The 13,994-nt window shown below is 55.0% G+C and overlaps 1 protein-coding gene across 1 annotated transcript in view; it reads left to right on the forward strand.

Moving 5' to 3' along the window:
- USF2 (upstream transcription factor 2, c-fos interacting) overlaps positions 1 to 12,743 on the forward strand; it is a 28,811-nt gene extending 16,068 nt beyond the window's left edge. Inside the window, exons 2-10 of the mRNA XM_032776530.2 lie at positions 117 to 163; positions 541 to 656; positions 828 to 947; positions 3,408 to 3,561; positions 5,109 to 5,196; positions 6,193 to 6,251; positions 7,777 to 7,871; positions 10,445 to 10,573; positions 10,996 to 12,743. Coding sequence (XP_032632421.1) covers positions 117 to 163; positions 541 to 656; positions 828 to 947; positions 3,408 to 3,561; positions 5,109 to 5,196; positions 6,193 to 6,251; positions 7,777 to 7,871; positions 10,445 to 10,573; positions 10,996 to 11,085 — 898 coding nt within the window. The 3' untranslated portion in view covers positions 11,086 to 12,743. The remainder of the gene's footprint in view (positions 1 to 116; positions 164 to 540; positions 657 to 827; positions 948 to 3,407; positions 3,562 to 5,108; positions 5,197 to 6,192; positions 6,252 to 7,776; positions 7,872 to 10,444; positions 10,574 to 10,995) is intronic.
- Positions 12,744 to 13,994: the final 1,251 nt, after the last annotated feature.

The raw sequence follows: 13,994 nt of genomic DNA on the forward strand, positions 1-13,994 counted from the left end.
TTAGAGCAGGGGGAGCGGGCTGGGAGCCAGGATTCCTGGGTTCTATCCCCAGCTCTGGACACTAGCGCACCGGCCGAGGCGGCTCATGCTGGGTATTGTCTCCTCCTGTCTTCCAGCCACGAGAAAGGACAAGAAGTTGAAGAAGGAGTCGAGCTGCAGGAAGGTGAGGCGGGGCAGGGAGCCCTGTAGTCGACCAGGTGCTGCGTCGGTGGGAGCTTGGAGCTCCTGCTTGGTCCGTTTAAATCTGCGGGGTGGGACTCGTGCAACCCTGACATCCTCCCCAGCTCTAACCACTAGACCCCGCTCCCCTACCAGAGCTGAGGATAGATCCCAGGAGTCCTGGCTCCTGGCACCCCGTGCTCTAACCGCTAGACCCTGCTCCCCTCCCAGAGCTGGGGGTAGAACCTAGGAGTCCTGGCTCCCAGCCTCCCCCGCCCCGCTCTGACTCCATGGGTCAAGCTCCCTCCCCAGAGCCAGGGTGTGTATTCTCCCCCTCCCTCGATGGGATCCAGTGAGTGACTGATCTCTCCTGGCTGCCAGGGGACGTCACGAACGCGGATGAGCAGACAGCAGTGGCTATTGCTAGTGTCCAGCAAGCAGCCTTCACAGACCACAATATCCAGTACCAGTTCCGCACAGAGAACAATGGAGGACAGGTGAGAGGCGCTGGGGGGCGCTGTGCTGCAGGGGGCGGGGCGGGGGGCACCCCCAGGCAGTCAGGGCTGGCCCTGATGCCCAGCGTGGCTCTAGGAGGCGCTGTGCTCTCTGTGGGTTCTGTTCACATTTCTCTATCCCAAAGGATCTTTCCTCTCTCCCTCTCCTCACAGGTGACATACAGAGTGGTCCAGGTGACAGACAGTCAGCTGGATGGACAGACGGACGCGACGGGAGCTGTCAGCGTGGTCTCAACAGCAGCCTTCGCCGGGGGCCAGCAGGCTGTCGCTCAGGTGGGGGCCGGGCTGCACCTGCTTTCTAACCAGGGACTGGGGAGTGAACAATAGCTGGCCCTTCCAGTGTGTTCTTCCTCCACAGGTCTCCAGGGGCTTTGCAAAGGAACCCAGTATCACCGGCCCCGGTGGAGCGATTGGGGAAACTGAGGCACAGATCGGTGAGGTGACTTGCCATGGGGGTCACCCAGAAGGCCAGTGGCAGGGCCAGAAATGGAGCTCTGGAGTCCTGAGACTCAGTCCAGTGGCCTCCCCTGCGCTGCCTCTTTTGGGGAGGCTCCGATCGCTCGTGTGGAGCTAATTACAAATCACACTTGCAAGAGTGCACGGTGTTCGGTGTATTACGGTTGCGTCCATGGGCCCCGCTGGGATCGGGGTGCCGGGCGCTGCCCAGACACAGAGCGAGAGACAGGCCCTACCGTGAGGAGTTCAGTGCATGCACACACGCACACACACAGAGTTTATTTGTAGCCTGACGTTGCGGGGACGTCTTTGTTCTCCGTGACCGGGCCCTCGCTCGGATGTGGTCAGGGCTGGGCTGTTTCATGTGGCCGTGGCTGCGCCGGGCAGCAAAACAAGGCACCTTTCTAATGCCGTCTGGATTGTCAGCTGCTTGGGACAGGGGCCGTCTGTTCTTTGTACAGCGCCTGGCACCAGGGATTCTTGCGCAGCAGTGGGGCTCATGATAATCTCGGCCTTCGCTCCCATCTAATGCCTGCTCCTTGGGTCCAGCTGCGGAGGCGGCCGGAGCCCCTCTGCTGCGGGTGGGAAGGGAGGGCTGGTCACTGCCTCGCTCCGTAGTATCTCCAGCAGCCCCTCCTCTTGGGCAACCCCCCCCCCCCCCCCCCTGCTGCCTGAGAGATTCCACCAGTAGGCACCTTTCACATTGGATGCCCCCCCCCCCCCCCCGGCTCTTAGGCCAACTTCTCCTTTTTACTCTGCCCTTCCCCAGGGCACCCGGGCTCTGCCGCTGCACCTAAGCGGCGTGAGTGGGATGGGGGTATCCCCCATCGCAAGCCTGTAAAAGGCAGTCTGGCCTGTTGGACAGAGCGCTGGATTGTTCCCGGCTTGGTGTGCTGGGTAACGGTGGCCAAATGGCGGCGCACTGTGCCTCGGTTTCCCCATCTGTGACATGAGGCTAACGGGGCTGGTCGTCTGCGGGAAGCATTCCCACCCAGAGAGCTCGAGTGCTAGAGAAGAGCTCGGCGGTACGATGATGATGGTTATTCGTTGTCTAACGTAAAGCGACCCCTTGTCGTCTTTTTTTCTGAAAAGCCTTAAAAAGTTGGATCTTGACCACGTAAGCAACAACGTGTGTGACCCTCTAGCGAGCATAACAAAGAACGTGGGTCCCACCCCCAGGTTGTGGGGCTGGGCCCTGGAGAGCAGCCGCCCTGGGAAGGACCCAGGAGTCCTGGGTCCTTCGATGGCCCATGAGCTCCCCGGGCGACAGTGTAGTTCAGAGGGTGAGCGAGCCCCTCAGCTGGAGAAGCTGGGGAAGAGCAAGTGAGAGCCGGGAGGTGGGGTCCCCTCTGGATACAGCGTGGGGGACACCATGCCTGGAGATTGCCCCCAGCTCTTGGGGGGATGCACGTCAAACAGGACATCAGAGGGGGTCAGAGAAGAGCGACGGGGACGATCCGAGGGCTGGAAAACCTGTGGAAGGAGCTCGATCTGTGGAGTTTCTCCAGAGATGGCTCAGGGGGGACTTGATCCCGGTCGGTCAGCGTCTCCCTGGGGAGGAGATTTTGGGGAGCAGAGGGCTGGTTAGCTCAGCCGGGACAGGCAGAGCAGGAGCTGGTGGGTGAAGCCGGATTAATTCAGACTGGAAATGAGGGGCAGATTTTTTTTTAACCGGGAAAGAATTAACCCTTCGCATGACTGTCCCAAGGGACCTGGTGGAATCTTTATCGCCTGGATGTCTTGAAATCTAGATCTCTTTCTAAAAGACCCTCGGCTTCAGTCTGCTGGGCCAGCCCTGCCTGCCAGGGGAGAGCCCCCATCCTGCCCCCTACAGCACAGCACCCCCTAGTGACACCCTGGGGCATCGGCACCAGCCCTGCCTGCCAGGGGAGAGCCCCCACCCCACCCCCTGGAGCACAGCGCCCCTTCTGGCTTCCCGACATCTCGCAGGCTGGATCTTATTGACCACGCTGGGGCAGAAGAGGGTCTGGGCTTCAGGGTAGTGATCTCCAGCGGGTGGTGGGGTCAGGAGGAAATCTATCCCAGGGCAGGTCATTCCATCATTGACCTGCTGGGGCGGTGCCTTTGTCCGAAGCAGCTGGTTCTGGCCAGTGCTGGAGACAGGACACCAGGCTAGATGAGCTTGTTGGTCTGCTCAGAGGGTGAGGAAAGAGATCGGGCTAGGCCCCATTGCCCTCTGAGAGCCGGGGATAGAACCCAGGAGTCCGAACTCACTCCCCTCCCCCACTCTAACCATTGGGCTCTTCTCTCCCTCAGGCTGTGATCCAGAACCCGTTCAGCAATGGCGGAAGCCCGGCCGCAGACGCAGTCAGCGGGGAGGCCCGTTTTGCGTATTTCCCCGCCTCCACGGTGGGGGATGCCACGGCCGTGTCAGTTCAGACCACAGATCAGTCGCTGGCACAGGCTGGAGGTGAGAGGGCCCCCCAGCCCCTGGTTTCACCCGGGCTAGCGAGCCTGGAGTGGGGGGTGGGAAGGGAGGCTGGGTCTGATTGCTCTTAAGACTCAGGCCTTCTCTACCCTGCAGCTGGGCGCGTGGCTGGATCGTTCCTATTTCTGGGGAGGTAAAGTCACACCTTTCTGGTGGAGGTTTGGCTGCTCTGGTTCAGGGCTGGCGCTGCGTCATCTGCAGAGCATGCTGGGAAGATGGCTTGGCTGACCTGGAAAATCTCAGCCCTGCTTTATATAAAGGGAAGGTCTAGAAAGGGTTAGCAGAAGTGGGAAAGCATTTTGGGAGACGGAGGGGGATGGGTGTGGGGCTCTCTGGAGACCCAGGCAGCATCGGTGCGTCAGTCACACCCGGCAGCTCCCTCTTCTCCCAGTGACAGGCCCAGGCTCTGGGCAGACCCAGGCAGCGTCACTGTGTCTGTCACACTGGGAGCAGCTCCTCTACCCCCACTCTCAGCAGACTCAGGCAGCATTGCTGCATCGATCACACTCAGAGCAGCTCCCCCCTCTCCCAGCGATGGGCTCAGGCTCTCGGCAGACTCAGACAGGTGTCAGTTTCCCTCACTCACACTTTTCAGCTCCCCCCACCCCGAGGATCAGAAACTCCTTTTCATGAACACTGAGATTCTGCCTCAGTCATGTGAGTCCAGGAGCCCAATCCTGAACACGTGGCTAGAGCGTCTCGTCCTACATCCTTCATAAGAATTGCACCAGGTATTTGTAGTGGGGGACTGGGCAGAACCACTTCCGGGCTGTATTCCCAGGTCTGCAACGATTTCCTCTTCCCCTTTAAATCCTCCGCAGCCTGACACAGAGAAGGTTGGGATGACCCTGATCTAGTGAGTCTCCGGGGCAGAGGGGCAGTGAAGGACTGAAATTTGGGCACCAGTGGCTCTTCCTGATTGATCCCCCCCACCCCCTTGTTTAAATTATCAGCATCCCGGCAGAATAGCGTCATCATCAGGCTGTTTAATTCCCTCCTCGTTAATCCCTCATCATGGCCGGTTCCAGGGTCGGATAATGAGACCCCAAGGCATCTAACCCACCTGCGGAGCCCACCTTCCCCTTCCATGACCTAGAGGGTAGCTCAGGCCAAGCCGTTCGTGTGTTCGGATCGAACGTAGGCGGAGTCATTCAGAATGGAACCCAGGAGTCCTGCCTCCCAGCACCCCTGCTCTAACCACTAGACCCCACTCCCCTCCCAGCGCTGGGGATAGAAGCCAGGAGTCCTGGCTCCCAGCACCCCTGCTGTAACCAGTAGACCCTAATCCCCTCCCAGCGCTGGGGATAGAACCCAGGAGTCCTAGGTCCCTGCCCCCCCCCGCAAACCCACTAGACCCCCACTCCCCTCCCAGTGCCAGAGATAGAACCCAGGAGTCCTGGCTCCCAGCCTCCCTGCTCTAACCACCAGACCCCACTCCCCTCCCAGAGCTGGGGATAGAACCCAGGAATCCTGCCTCCCAGGAGTCCAGTTCTTGGTCTGCCTCTCAGCTGCCTCTGTCTCCCCAACAGGCCAGTTCTACGTGATGATGACGCCCCAAGACGTGTTGCAGACAGGGACGCAACGCACCATCGCTCCCCGCACCCACCCGTACTCCCCGTACGTAGCCAGTGAAGTTGGGGTGGGGGGGGTGGCTCCCAAAATCTCCCGTCCACCTGCAACTTGCCCAGCTTCAGCTGCAGGGAGGGGCCCCCTATGGGTCTGGGATTTGGTTGCTGGGGGAGGGGTAGTGGATCACTGGAAGGGTCCCCAGCTCCCCCTCCTGTCCTGGCCACCTCTCTTGGCCCCTGGGATCCTGCCCGGCTTTCCTCTCCCCCAGCTGCTGCTCTGACCACCTCCCGCCAGCCTTCGGGGTTTCCCGGCTCCTTGCTGGGTACCAGCACCCGCCGCCTAGGTGTGCCTAGCAGATCTTCCCCTCTCCGCCACCTACCCCGAGCAGCACCTTGCCAGGAGCCGGCCAGCCACGGGCAAACCCGCCTGGGCCTGGCGTCCCGCTAGGGGCGTCCACCTCGCAGGGAATTAGAAAATCCTGCAGAGGAGCCAGCCTGGGACCAAGGGGGTTCGGTCCCAGGACTGAGTGTGTGACTTGGGGCAGGCTCTCAGGATCGGAGGGGCTTGGAAAGGAGTGTAGACACTCAGAGGGAGACCGCTGCCCCCTGCTGGATGGAACTGGACTGTGTGTATGTGTGTGCTGCCCCCTGCTGGATGGAACTGGACTCTGTGTGTGTGTGTGTGTGTGTGTGCGCGCGCGCGTTCGTGCGCTGCCCCCTGCTGGATGGAACTGGACTGTGTGTGTGTGTGTGCGCGCGCGCTGTGCCCTGCTGGATGGAACTGGACTGTGTGTATGTGTGTGCTGCCCCCTGCTGGATGGAACTGCACTCTGTGTGTGTGTACGCGTGCGTGCTGCCCCCTGCAGGATGCAACTGGACTGTGTGTACACATGCATCCTGCCCCCTGCTGGATCTGCACACCCTAAGTGTGAGGAGGGAGAGCGAAAGGTCAGTAGCTCAGGATGGCCTGAACTCAGCATGGGGGTTTGGTGTCATTTTTCCGCCCCCTCTTGTAACACCCTCCTCTCTCTGGATGCCACCCTAGGAAGATGGATGGGACGCGGACACCCCGCGATGAGAGACGGCGAGCCCAGCACAACGAAGGTGGGTGGCAGGTTGAGATCCCGCTGGTCTCAGGTCCCGTCTCCAGCCCTGTGGCCCCATTTTACCCCACTGATCCTGGGGCTTCCCTCTCCCAAACATGACCCTTTGTGCCCTTGAAATCCCCCATAGGCTGAATGTGTCTAGCCAGGCCCCTGTCGCCCCCTGAAGCTACACACCCCCTCAGCTAAGTGTGAGAAAGGTCTCTTCTATTTTAATATAATCTTCAGGCCCTCCACAGGGCCCTGAAGTCTGATGTCTCTGGCCAGCTGCTCTTCGTACCCCCGTGAAGCTTGCCCCGGGCAGCGCACTGGGTCTGCGAATCTCCATCCATCCTGGAAGTGCAAATGATGAGAGAGAACATGAAACTGACCAGTGTGTGCGGACGGAGAAGAAAACAAGGGGAAAATTCTCTCTGCGCAGATCATCTCAGGGCTGGGATATCGGGGTTCTGAAAGGCTCTCAGAGCGGCGCTCACAACATATATCTGCCAAGGGGATCCAAGCCTGAACAACCGCGACTGGGGTCGGCAGATTGTTTTCTGTTAGAACAGGAGGGTTGATGGAAAATTGAGTTTTCAGTGCAACGGAACTTACAGTGAAAATTTTCTTCCTGCGGAAAATTCTGATTTTTACACCAAAAATTGTTGAGAGTCTGAAAACTGCAGTGGGTTGGCCAAAAACTGAAATATTGAATACCTAGATTCTGAAATGTAGAACTGGTCTGAAAACTGACTTTCCATCCAGCAAAAACTGTTGAGATGTTAAAAATTTTCATCCCTGGTCTGGCCAAAAAGCCAAAACATGCATGTGTTTTACCATACAAATTTCTAAACTGCTGTTTGGGGGTCAATATGGACCATTTTCTGTTTTAAACATTTTTTTTAATATAAAAAAATTCAAAAGAAACCATTTTAACTCTTCCATTGGAAAGATTTTTTTCTACATTTTTGTTTTTTTTAAACAAAATTTTGTCCAAATCAGTACAATTTCAGAAAACATTTTAGGTTTGTTCAGAAGGAAAGTGTCCTGGCTTAGGTTGTCTACTTTTTTTTTCTACCGGTTGTACTAAAATTCCACCCCATGGCCTCATGCCTGCCGGTCTCTCAGTTGAGCTCTTTGGTCAGACTACATTTCCCATGATGCACTGTGGTGCCGCATGCATTTTTCTCACAGAGTTGGTCTCCCTGGTGAGACTACATCTCCCATGATGCACCATGCCATGCAACTACCGTTAGACATCTTCTGACCAAGAGGGTAGACCGTGGGGTGTTATGGGAGATGGATCTGTGGGGTGGTTTGGAGCAGAATGCACCCGGTCTACAACTCCCAGAAGGCCCTGCAGCAGCATCTGAGAATTTTGGCCAAAAACTCAGTTTTTATTTTTAATTTTCATCAACATTTTCTGGCCCCCTCTCCCGTTTTCTGATCAGCTCCAGCCCTGCTGCAACCTGCCCTGTGAGTGGGCTGAAGCACCAGTTGGGGGCGCTGTGCATTAACCATGCGTGTTTCTCTTTCACCCCCTGTAGTGGAGAGAAGGAGGCGGGACAAAATTAACAACTGGATTGTCCAGCTATCAAAAATCATTCCAGACTGCAACACTGACAACAGCAAGACGGGCGCGGTGAGGGGCAGGGGCTGGGCGGTGATATTGGGGGGGCAAAGGGGGCAGCTGGGACTGGAGTAGGGATCTCCCTGTGTTGGGGGACACTGACACACATAGACACACCCACCAAGAACAAACTGCATGGGGCAGCTCCCACCGGGCCATGAGGAAGTGAGGGGATGGTGTTTTGAGTCTGCTTACTGGTTGGTTTATTGTGGGGAGGCTCAGGACGCCCTAGCTTGGTGGAGGTGGTGTGGGGTAGGTTGGTTGGTGCTCAGGTTATTGTAGGGTCTCTTGGGGTCAGGTCTCTGTGCGTGGTTTCTTACTGTAGGGTCTCCTGGAAGCGCTGGTCTCCACAGACACTGCGTTTGTTGTTGTGTAGGGTCTCTTGGAGGATGCCACACTCGCTGTTGCCAAGGCCGTGCGCTGATTTTGTTTTTGTAGGGTCTCCCAGGAGCGTGGAGGGCGGGATGAAGGATTACAACCTGCCCCTTCCCATCTGCATGGGGCTGTACAGGTGCCCGGGTGGAGATCATGGGAAAACTCACTGCGGGCGGTATCAGCCAGGGTGGATTTGATTTAAATCACTAGTCGGGAAGACTCGATTTAATCACGGATTTCTACATAAAAGTGGATTCTTGTTGGTTGTTATAACCTTAATACAGATTCTTCACAAGTCAGAGGTAGATGTAGGTTTCATTTTTAGAAGGCACACCCTATGCATTTTTAAACCGTGATCTATTTTGAAAACTTTTCAGATGAGTTTCACAGCTGTGTCAGAAAATGAATGAGTGTTTGGTTATTTCATTTACCAAAGATAATTGAAGCAGATATTTATGAAGTCACTGGGAGGTGAACGATTCAACAGGTTAATCATTAATATTGGAGGATTTTCTTGCCAGGTTGTATTAGGGGGAGATCATCACCAGATAGACATTTAAATTGTTTTATTTAACTATTTCTCACCTCTATTTATTTTAAAAACATGTTTGCTATTAACAAACATGTTACCTCTGGAGAGACAAATCCACAGTTGGAGAACTGCAAAACTAAGCCTCCCTGATGGTATCTTCTGGACTGAGCACTGAGCCCCATTGGGTAGATCAAAAGTTTTAATCTAAATAATCTATAAAGAAGCCCTTGGAACCTCGTAAGATTGGGTCCCTACTCCATTAACTGTTGGAACACATTTACAAAACTTTTCTTACACATTACACAAATATATTGTCACACTGTAAATTAGAGTTTATAATCCCCATTCCATGATGAGATCTTTGAGCTATTATGTATCTTAATTCAAACGATCTTTCGATAGCTTTTTTCCCTCAAAAAGCATTTTATCAAAAAAAAATCACATTTTAAATAAGAAAATCATTGATTTTTATCCACCCTGATATGAGCAATCTGCTCAGGAAATCCATCTCCCCGCCAAGGGGCCCTGGTGCATGTGAGAGACCCTGCAGTAACAAATCGGTGCGTTTGGTGCCCCACTGCTTCTAAGAGACCCTACAATAACAAACCAACACGTGGAAGCAGAGTGATCACCAGGAGACCCTACAATAACATGGTTTCCCAGCGCTCCCACAAGACCTTATAGTGAGACACAGGGGCCTGAGAGGACCCTACAATAACACACCCAGGATTCACAGAGTCCCCTGGCCAGATCCTGCCACTGTGTTCGGAAGGCAGGAGAAAGCAGATAAAAACCTCCCTGTGGGTTGTTCCTGGAGACCCCCAGAGCTCTCTGCCTTTGCTGCTGCTCTTGGCCAGGGGATGGCAGGTCCCGTTTTGGGGGGCCTGATGTGTATGGCGGGGAGATTAGTGAAGGGGCTGTTGGATGGGGAGGGGCATGAAGGTGGGTGGGGGGTCCTGGGGATCTTGGGGAGGTGGGGTCAGCGGGGTGGTGTTGGAGGTGAGGGGGAAGATCAATGGGGGCACAACTGGGGGAGTTCCAGGGATGTGGTGGGATATTTGGTGAAAGGGGTTGGCGGGGGGGCAGGTGAGTGGGAATGGAGAATTCAGTGGGGAAGCGTTCTGGGGTTGGGGGGGAGTTCGGGGAGGCATGACTGGTGGGGTTCCAGGGAGGTGGTGGGAGATTTGGTGGAAGGATCTGGGGGTGAGGGGCATTGGGAGAGGGGCAGGCGAGCGCGAGAGGGGAATTCAGTGGGGAAGCGTTCTGGGGTTGGGGGGGAGTTCGGGGAGGCATGACTGGTGGGGTTCCAGGGAGGTGGTGGGAGATTTGGTGGAAGGATCTGGGGGTGAGGGGCATTGGGAGAGGGGCAGGCGAGCGCGAGAGGGGAATTCAGTGGGGAAGCGTTCCGGGGTTGGGGAGGGAAGTTCAGGAGGGCATGACTGGGGGGATTTCGGGGGCGACTGGGTGTGTGAAGGGGGTGCGTGTTGGAGGGTGTTCTGGGATCCTGGGGTGGGATTTCCAGGGGACCTGGGGCAGTTGCAGGTGGTGGGTTTTGGGGGTAATCTGAGGGATTGGAGGGCACAACTGGGGTGGTGGGTGGGGGTTCGGTGATTTGGGGCAGGGGGTCCAGTGCATTTTGTGGTGAAGGATTCCCCCATCCGTCTGTCCATCCATGCAGAGCAAAGGGGGCATCCTGTCCAAGGCCTGCGACTACATCCGGGAGCTGCGCCAGACCAACCAGCGCATGCAGGAGACCTTCAAGGAGGCTGAGCGGCTGCAGATGGACAACGAGCTGCTACGACAACAGGTAGCTGGGGCGATACCCCCCCCCCCATCTGTCTGTCTTTCCCCTTATATCCCCACCCCCATCCATTCCCCCACATGTAGCTTTCCATGCCAAAGCATCCCAACACGCTGTTAACACAGGGATCACTGCGGCTGCTTCTGGGGTGGGGCAGAGGGGAACAGCTGCACATAACACCGCCCGGGCTGGATCGCCTCGTGCTGAGATGCAGCCACCTCGGGGGCGAGGCAGCTGTGTGCCACGTTCAGGGAGAATGTTGAACCCAGATGAAGCCGGAGCAGAAAGTTTTAGAGTCAGCATGATGAGAGTTTGACCAGGAAACCAGTATTAACATCTCTGGTGCTGAGGAGTCGTCCCGGGATGTTTAATGCCTTGATTGCCAGGGGAGAGCGTCTCACTCGTTGGTTTTCCTCTCTCTTGCCCAGATCGAGGAGCTGAAGAACGAGAACGCCCTCCTCCGAGCACAGCTGCAGCAGCACGGCATCGAAACCGTGGGCGACACCCCGGGGCAGTAACTGTTTCTTCATCACCACCTTCTCCTCTTCCTCGTCACCGGATCTCTGCCCTTCTCTCGCCTCCTTCCATCCCTTCTGCCCTCTGTCTGGTGCAAAGAGACCTCCCCGTGTTAATGCCGCGCGGCCAAACTCGACTTGGGTGGCGCTGGGGTGGCAGCCACACGTCCGGCCCCCACTTTGCCTGCCCCCCTCCTCTGAGCCCCACTGGCTCCCTCCCCATGTGCTCCCTCCCCCCCCACATAGGAAATATTAAGATTAAAGCAAACAAACTGCGTTTTTTATAGTAGGTTTTTAACACAGGATAGCAGCCCTCCCCCAGCCCAGCCATGGGTTCGAATCCTCCCCTTTCCGGCTTAAAAGTTGTAGCATCACCGTGGCACTTCTCCATCCGATCCTACCGTTCAAGCCGCTGCCCGTGTCTCAGGCGGGTAGCTATACGGCCAAAGTCAGCGCTGGGGGGTTCTGTGGCGGCTCCCCTATTTTGGACACTCAGCGGGGTTTATTTTTCCTCTGCTGGCAGTGAACCTCTGAAAAATTCCACCCCTGTGAAAATGTAGCAACTCAGGGGGCAGGAATGGGGCCATCCCAAATCACTAGCCCAGTTTGGCAAGTTCTAGCCATCTGATGCGGCTCGGATTCGATCGAATCCCCTCACGTCTCACCAGCTGAGCAGTTCAGTTAAAACCTGTGTGGCCACCGAACTTTCCATAGGTGGCTAGCGGGTTGGTAGCTCTTATTTTTTTCCCCTGCCTGTCAAATCGCAGCTACCTTTTCCAAGAGGTCTGATTTCCGGGGGGAGCTTCCGGAAAACCCTCTCACGGCATCTCCTGTCGGGCAGCCGGAAAAAGCAGAGATGCGCAACATCGCTAGCCAGTTCTCTTCCTAAAACGGTGGCTGTCTCGTGTGTCCACTCGTCCGATCTGTTCTTCATCCCTCTTTCTCTTGTAATTATGTTTTGAGCAGAGAGAAGTCAGAGTGAAAACCCTGACAGCTTCCCTCGTTTATTTTAATTTCTTTTTGTAATTAATCTGTATTTTATTTTTTAGTTCCAAATGCATTTGTATAGAGGTACGTTGTCTGTATCATAACTTGAGCCCGGAAAGTTTAATATTTACCAAGGTCGACTAAATGCTTGTTTTCTGTGAAGGGTTTTTTGCATATATACATACACACCTATATATAATTTTTAAAAAACAACAATTATTCAGTGGTCGATCTCGCAATATTTGGGTCAGAATCCGGAGATCTCGTCAGTTTGCTTTTCTTGCGATCTTCAATTTGGCTTTATTTCTCTTCCCCAAGCACGATATTTCTTTTTTTGTTTTGTTTTTTTTTGAAATAAGCATGGCTCTAAAAGAAACAAATACGCAAAAACCAACAAAAAAAAATTGATAATAGCAAGCTTTTAGCTTTGGGTTTTTTATATACCGGCAAAAAAAAAAAACTTTCGGATGGAGTTGGAAATATTGGGTATCCTTTTCGTCCTGGTCCCCGTGGAATGTAAGAATGAGCGAATCAAGGAAAGAAAAAAGGGTGAATCAGATTTAAGGAAAAGAAAAGGAAAAAGTGGCTTGAGTTGAATAGCAGAGTTTCAATGCTGGAAAGTAGCAAATTAATTCTGTTTATATATAAAAGAGGAAAAAACTGCACAGACATAATATTGTATCAGGCGATTTCCTTGTGGTTTTACGGTGTGGGGGAGGCGACGGGATGGGGGTTGAGTTGGGTGGACCCAGATCTGAGAGGGGTGGGGGGCAGATGTGCAGAAGGATGTGGGGGTGTCTGGCTGGAGGGGGACGGTATCGCTGGAGGGGTGGAGGTGTATGGAGGTGGGACAGTGCGCGGGCAGGCAGAAGGATGGAGAGGTTGGGGTGTGTGCCCACGGCTGGAGAAAATGGCTCTCAGATCTGCGTGCGCACCACTGTCCCCTCCTGGGAGGAATGGCACCTGCCTCTGTTGAGGGTTGTCGGGGTTGTGTGTTGCCGCTGGCTGAGCGGTGTGGAAAGGCTCAGGATGTGTGTGTGTGTGTAGGGGGGGTGGGGGGGCAGACTGCTGCCCTCTGCTGGAGGGTGTGAGACTTGCGCTGGGTCTGTCCCACCTCTCCTCTCCTCTCTCTCCGCCCGCCAGGTCTCAGGTGCATGCAGGACCTCTGCTGGATTGTCCCTGCCCTGGGGCACATCCCCCTTCTCGAGTTCTCTCTAGGAGACGTGTTGGGACGAGCAGAGACAACCTCTAAGATCCCCCTGGTGCATCCCCCCCCTCTGTGCTACCTGGGCAAAGGGGGTTCCTCCAGATCTCACCCCCGTACCCTTCTGATCCGGAGTTCATCCAACACACGCTGTGAGGTGCCCAGTCAGCACCCACTTCTCCCTCACTAAGACTTTCTCCCTTCCCAGTGCTCTGGCTCAGGACTGTTTGCCAGGGGACCGACTGGCTGTTGGCATAGATTGCGGGATTCTCAGGTTCCCTTTCAGAGTTGCAGCTTCTGGGCCGGCTCCCTTAGCTCGGAGATCAGCGCCAGCCCGTCCCATCACGAAGATGAGGCAGAGAGAGGCCCCAGCGAGCCCACCTGGAAATCTGCTTTGCATCCCGAGACGGTGGTTTAGATTTTGGACACTTTTTTCCCATCTGGAATTGGGACCAAAAATGTCAAAATCTGAAATTTTCACCGAGCGGAAATGGGAAGACACTTCCGAGCGGGTCGATGGGGACGTCTTGCTTCAGTCGTTTGGACGCGTTTTGTTTCTAGTTTGACCGAAAAATTATTTTTGCTGTCAGTTACTTCAAAATCGAGAAACAAAAGTGTCATTTTGACCCGAGAACTAGAACTTCTTTGGTTTTTAGAAAACGTCGACGTGATGACAAGTTGGCAACGTCTTTTTTTTTTTTTTTTTAACCGAGAAATTCAT

This window comes from Chelonoidis abingdonii, chromosome 11 (genome assembly GCF_003597395.2).
Source record: "Chelonoidis abingdonii isolate Lonesome George chromosome 11, CheloAbing_2.0, whole genome shotgun sequence".
NCBI classification, from domain to species: Eukaryota; Metazoa; Chordata; order Testudines; family Testudinidae; genus Chelonoidis; species Chelonoidis abingdonii.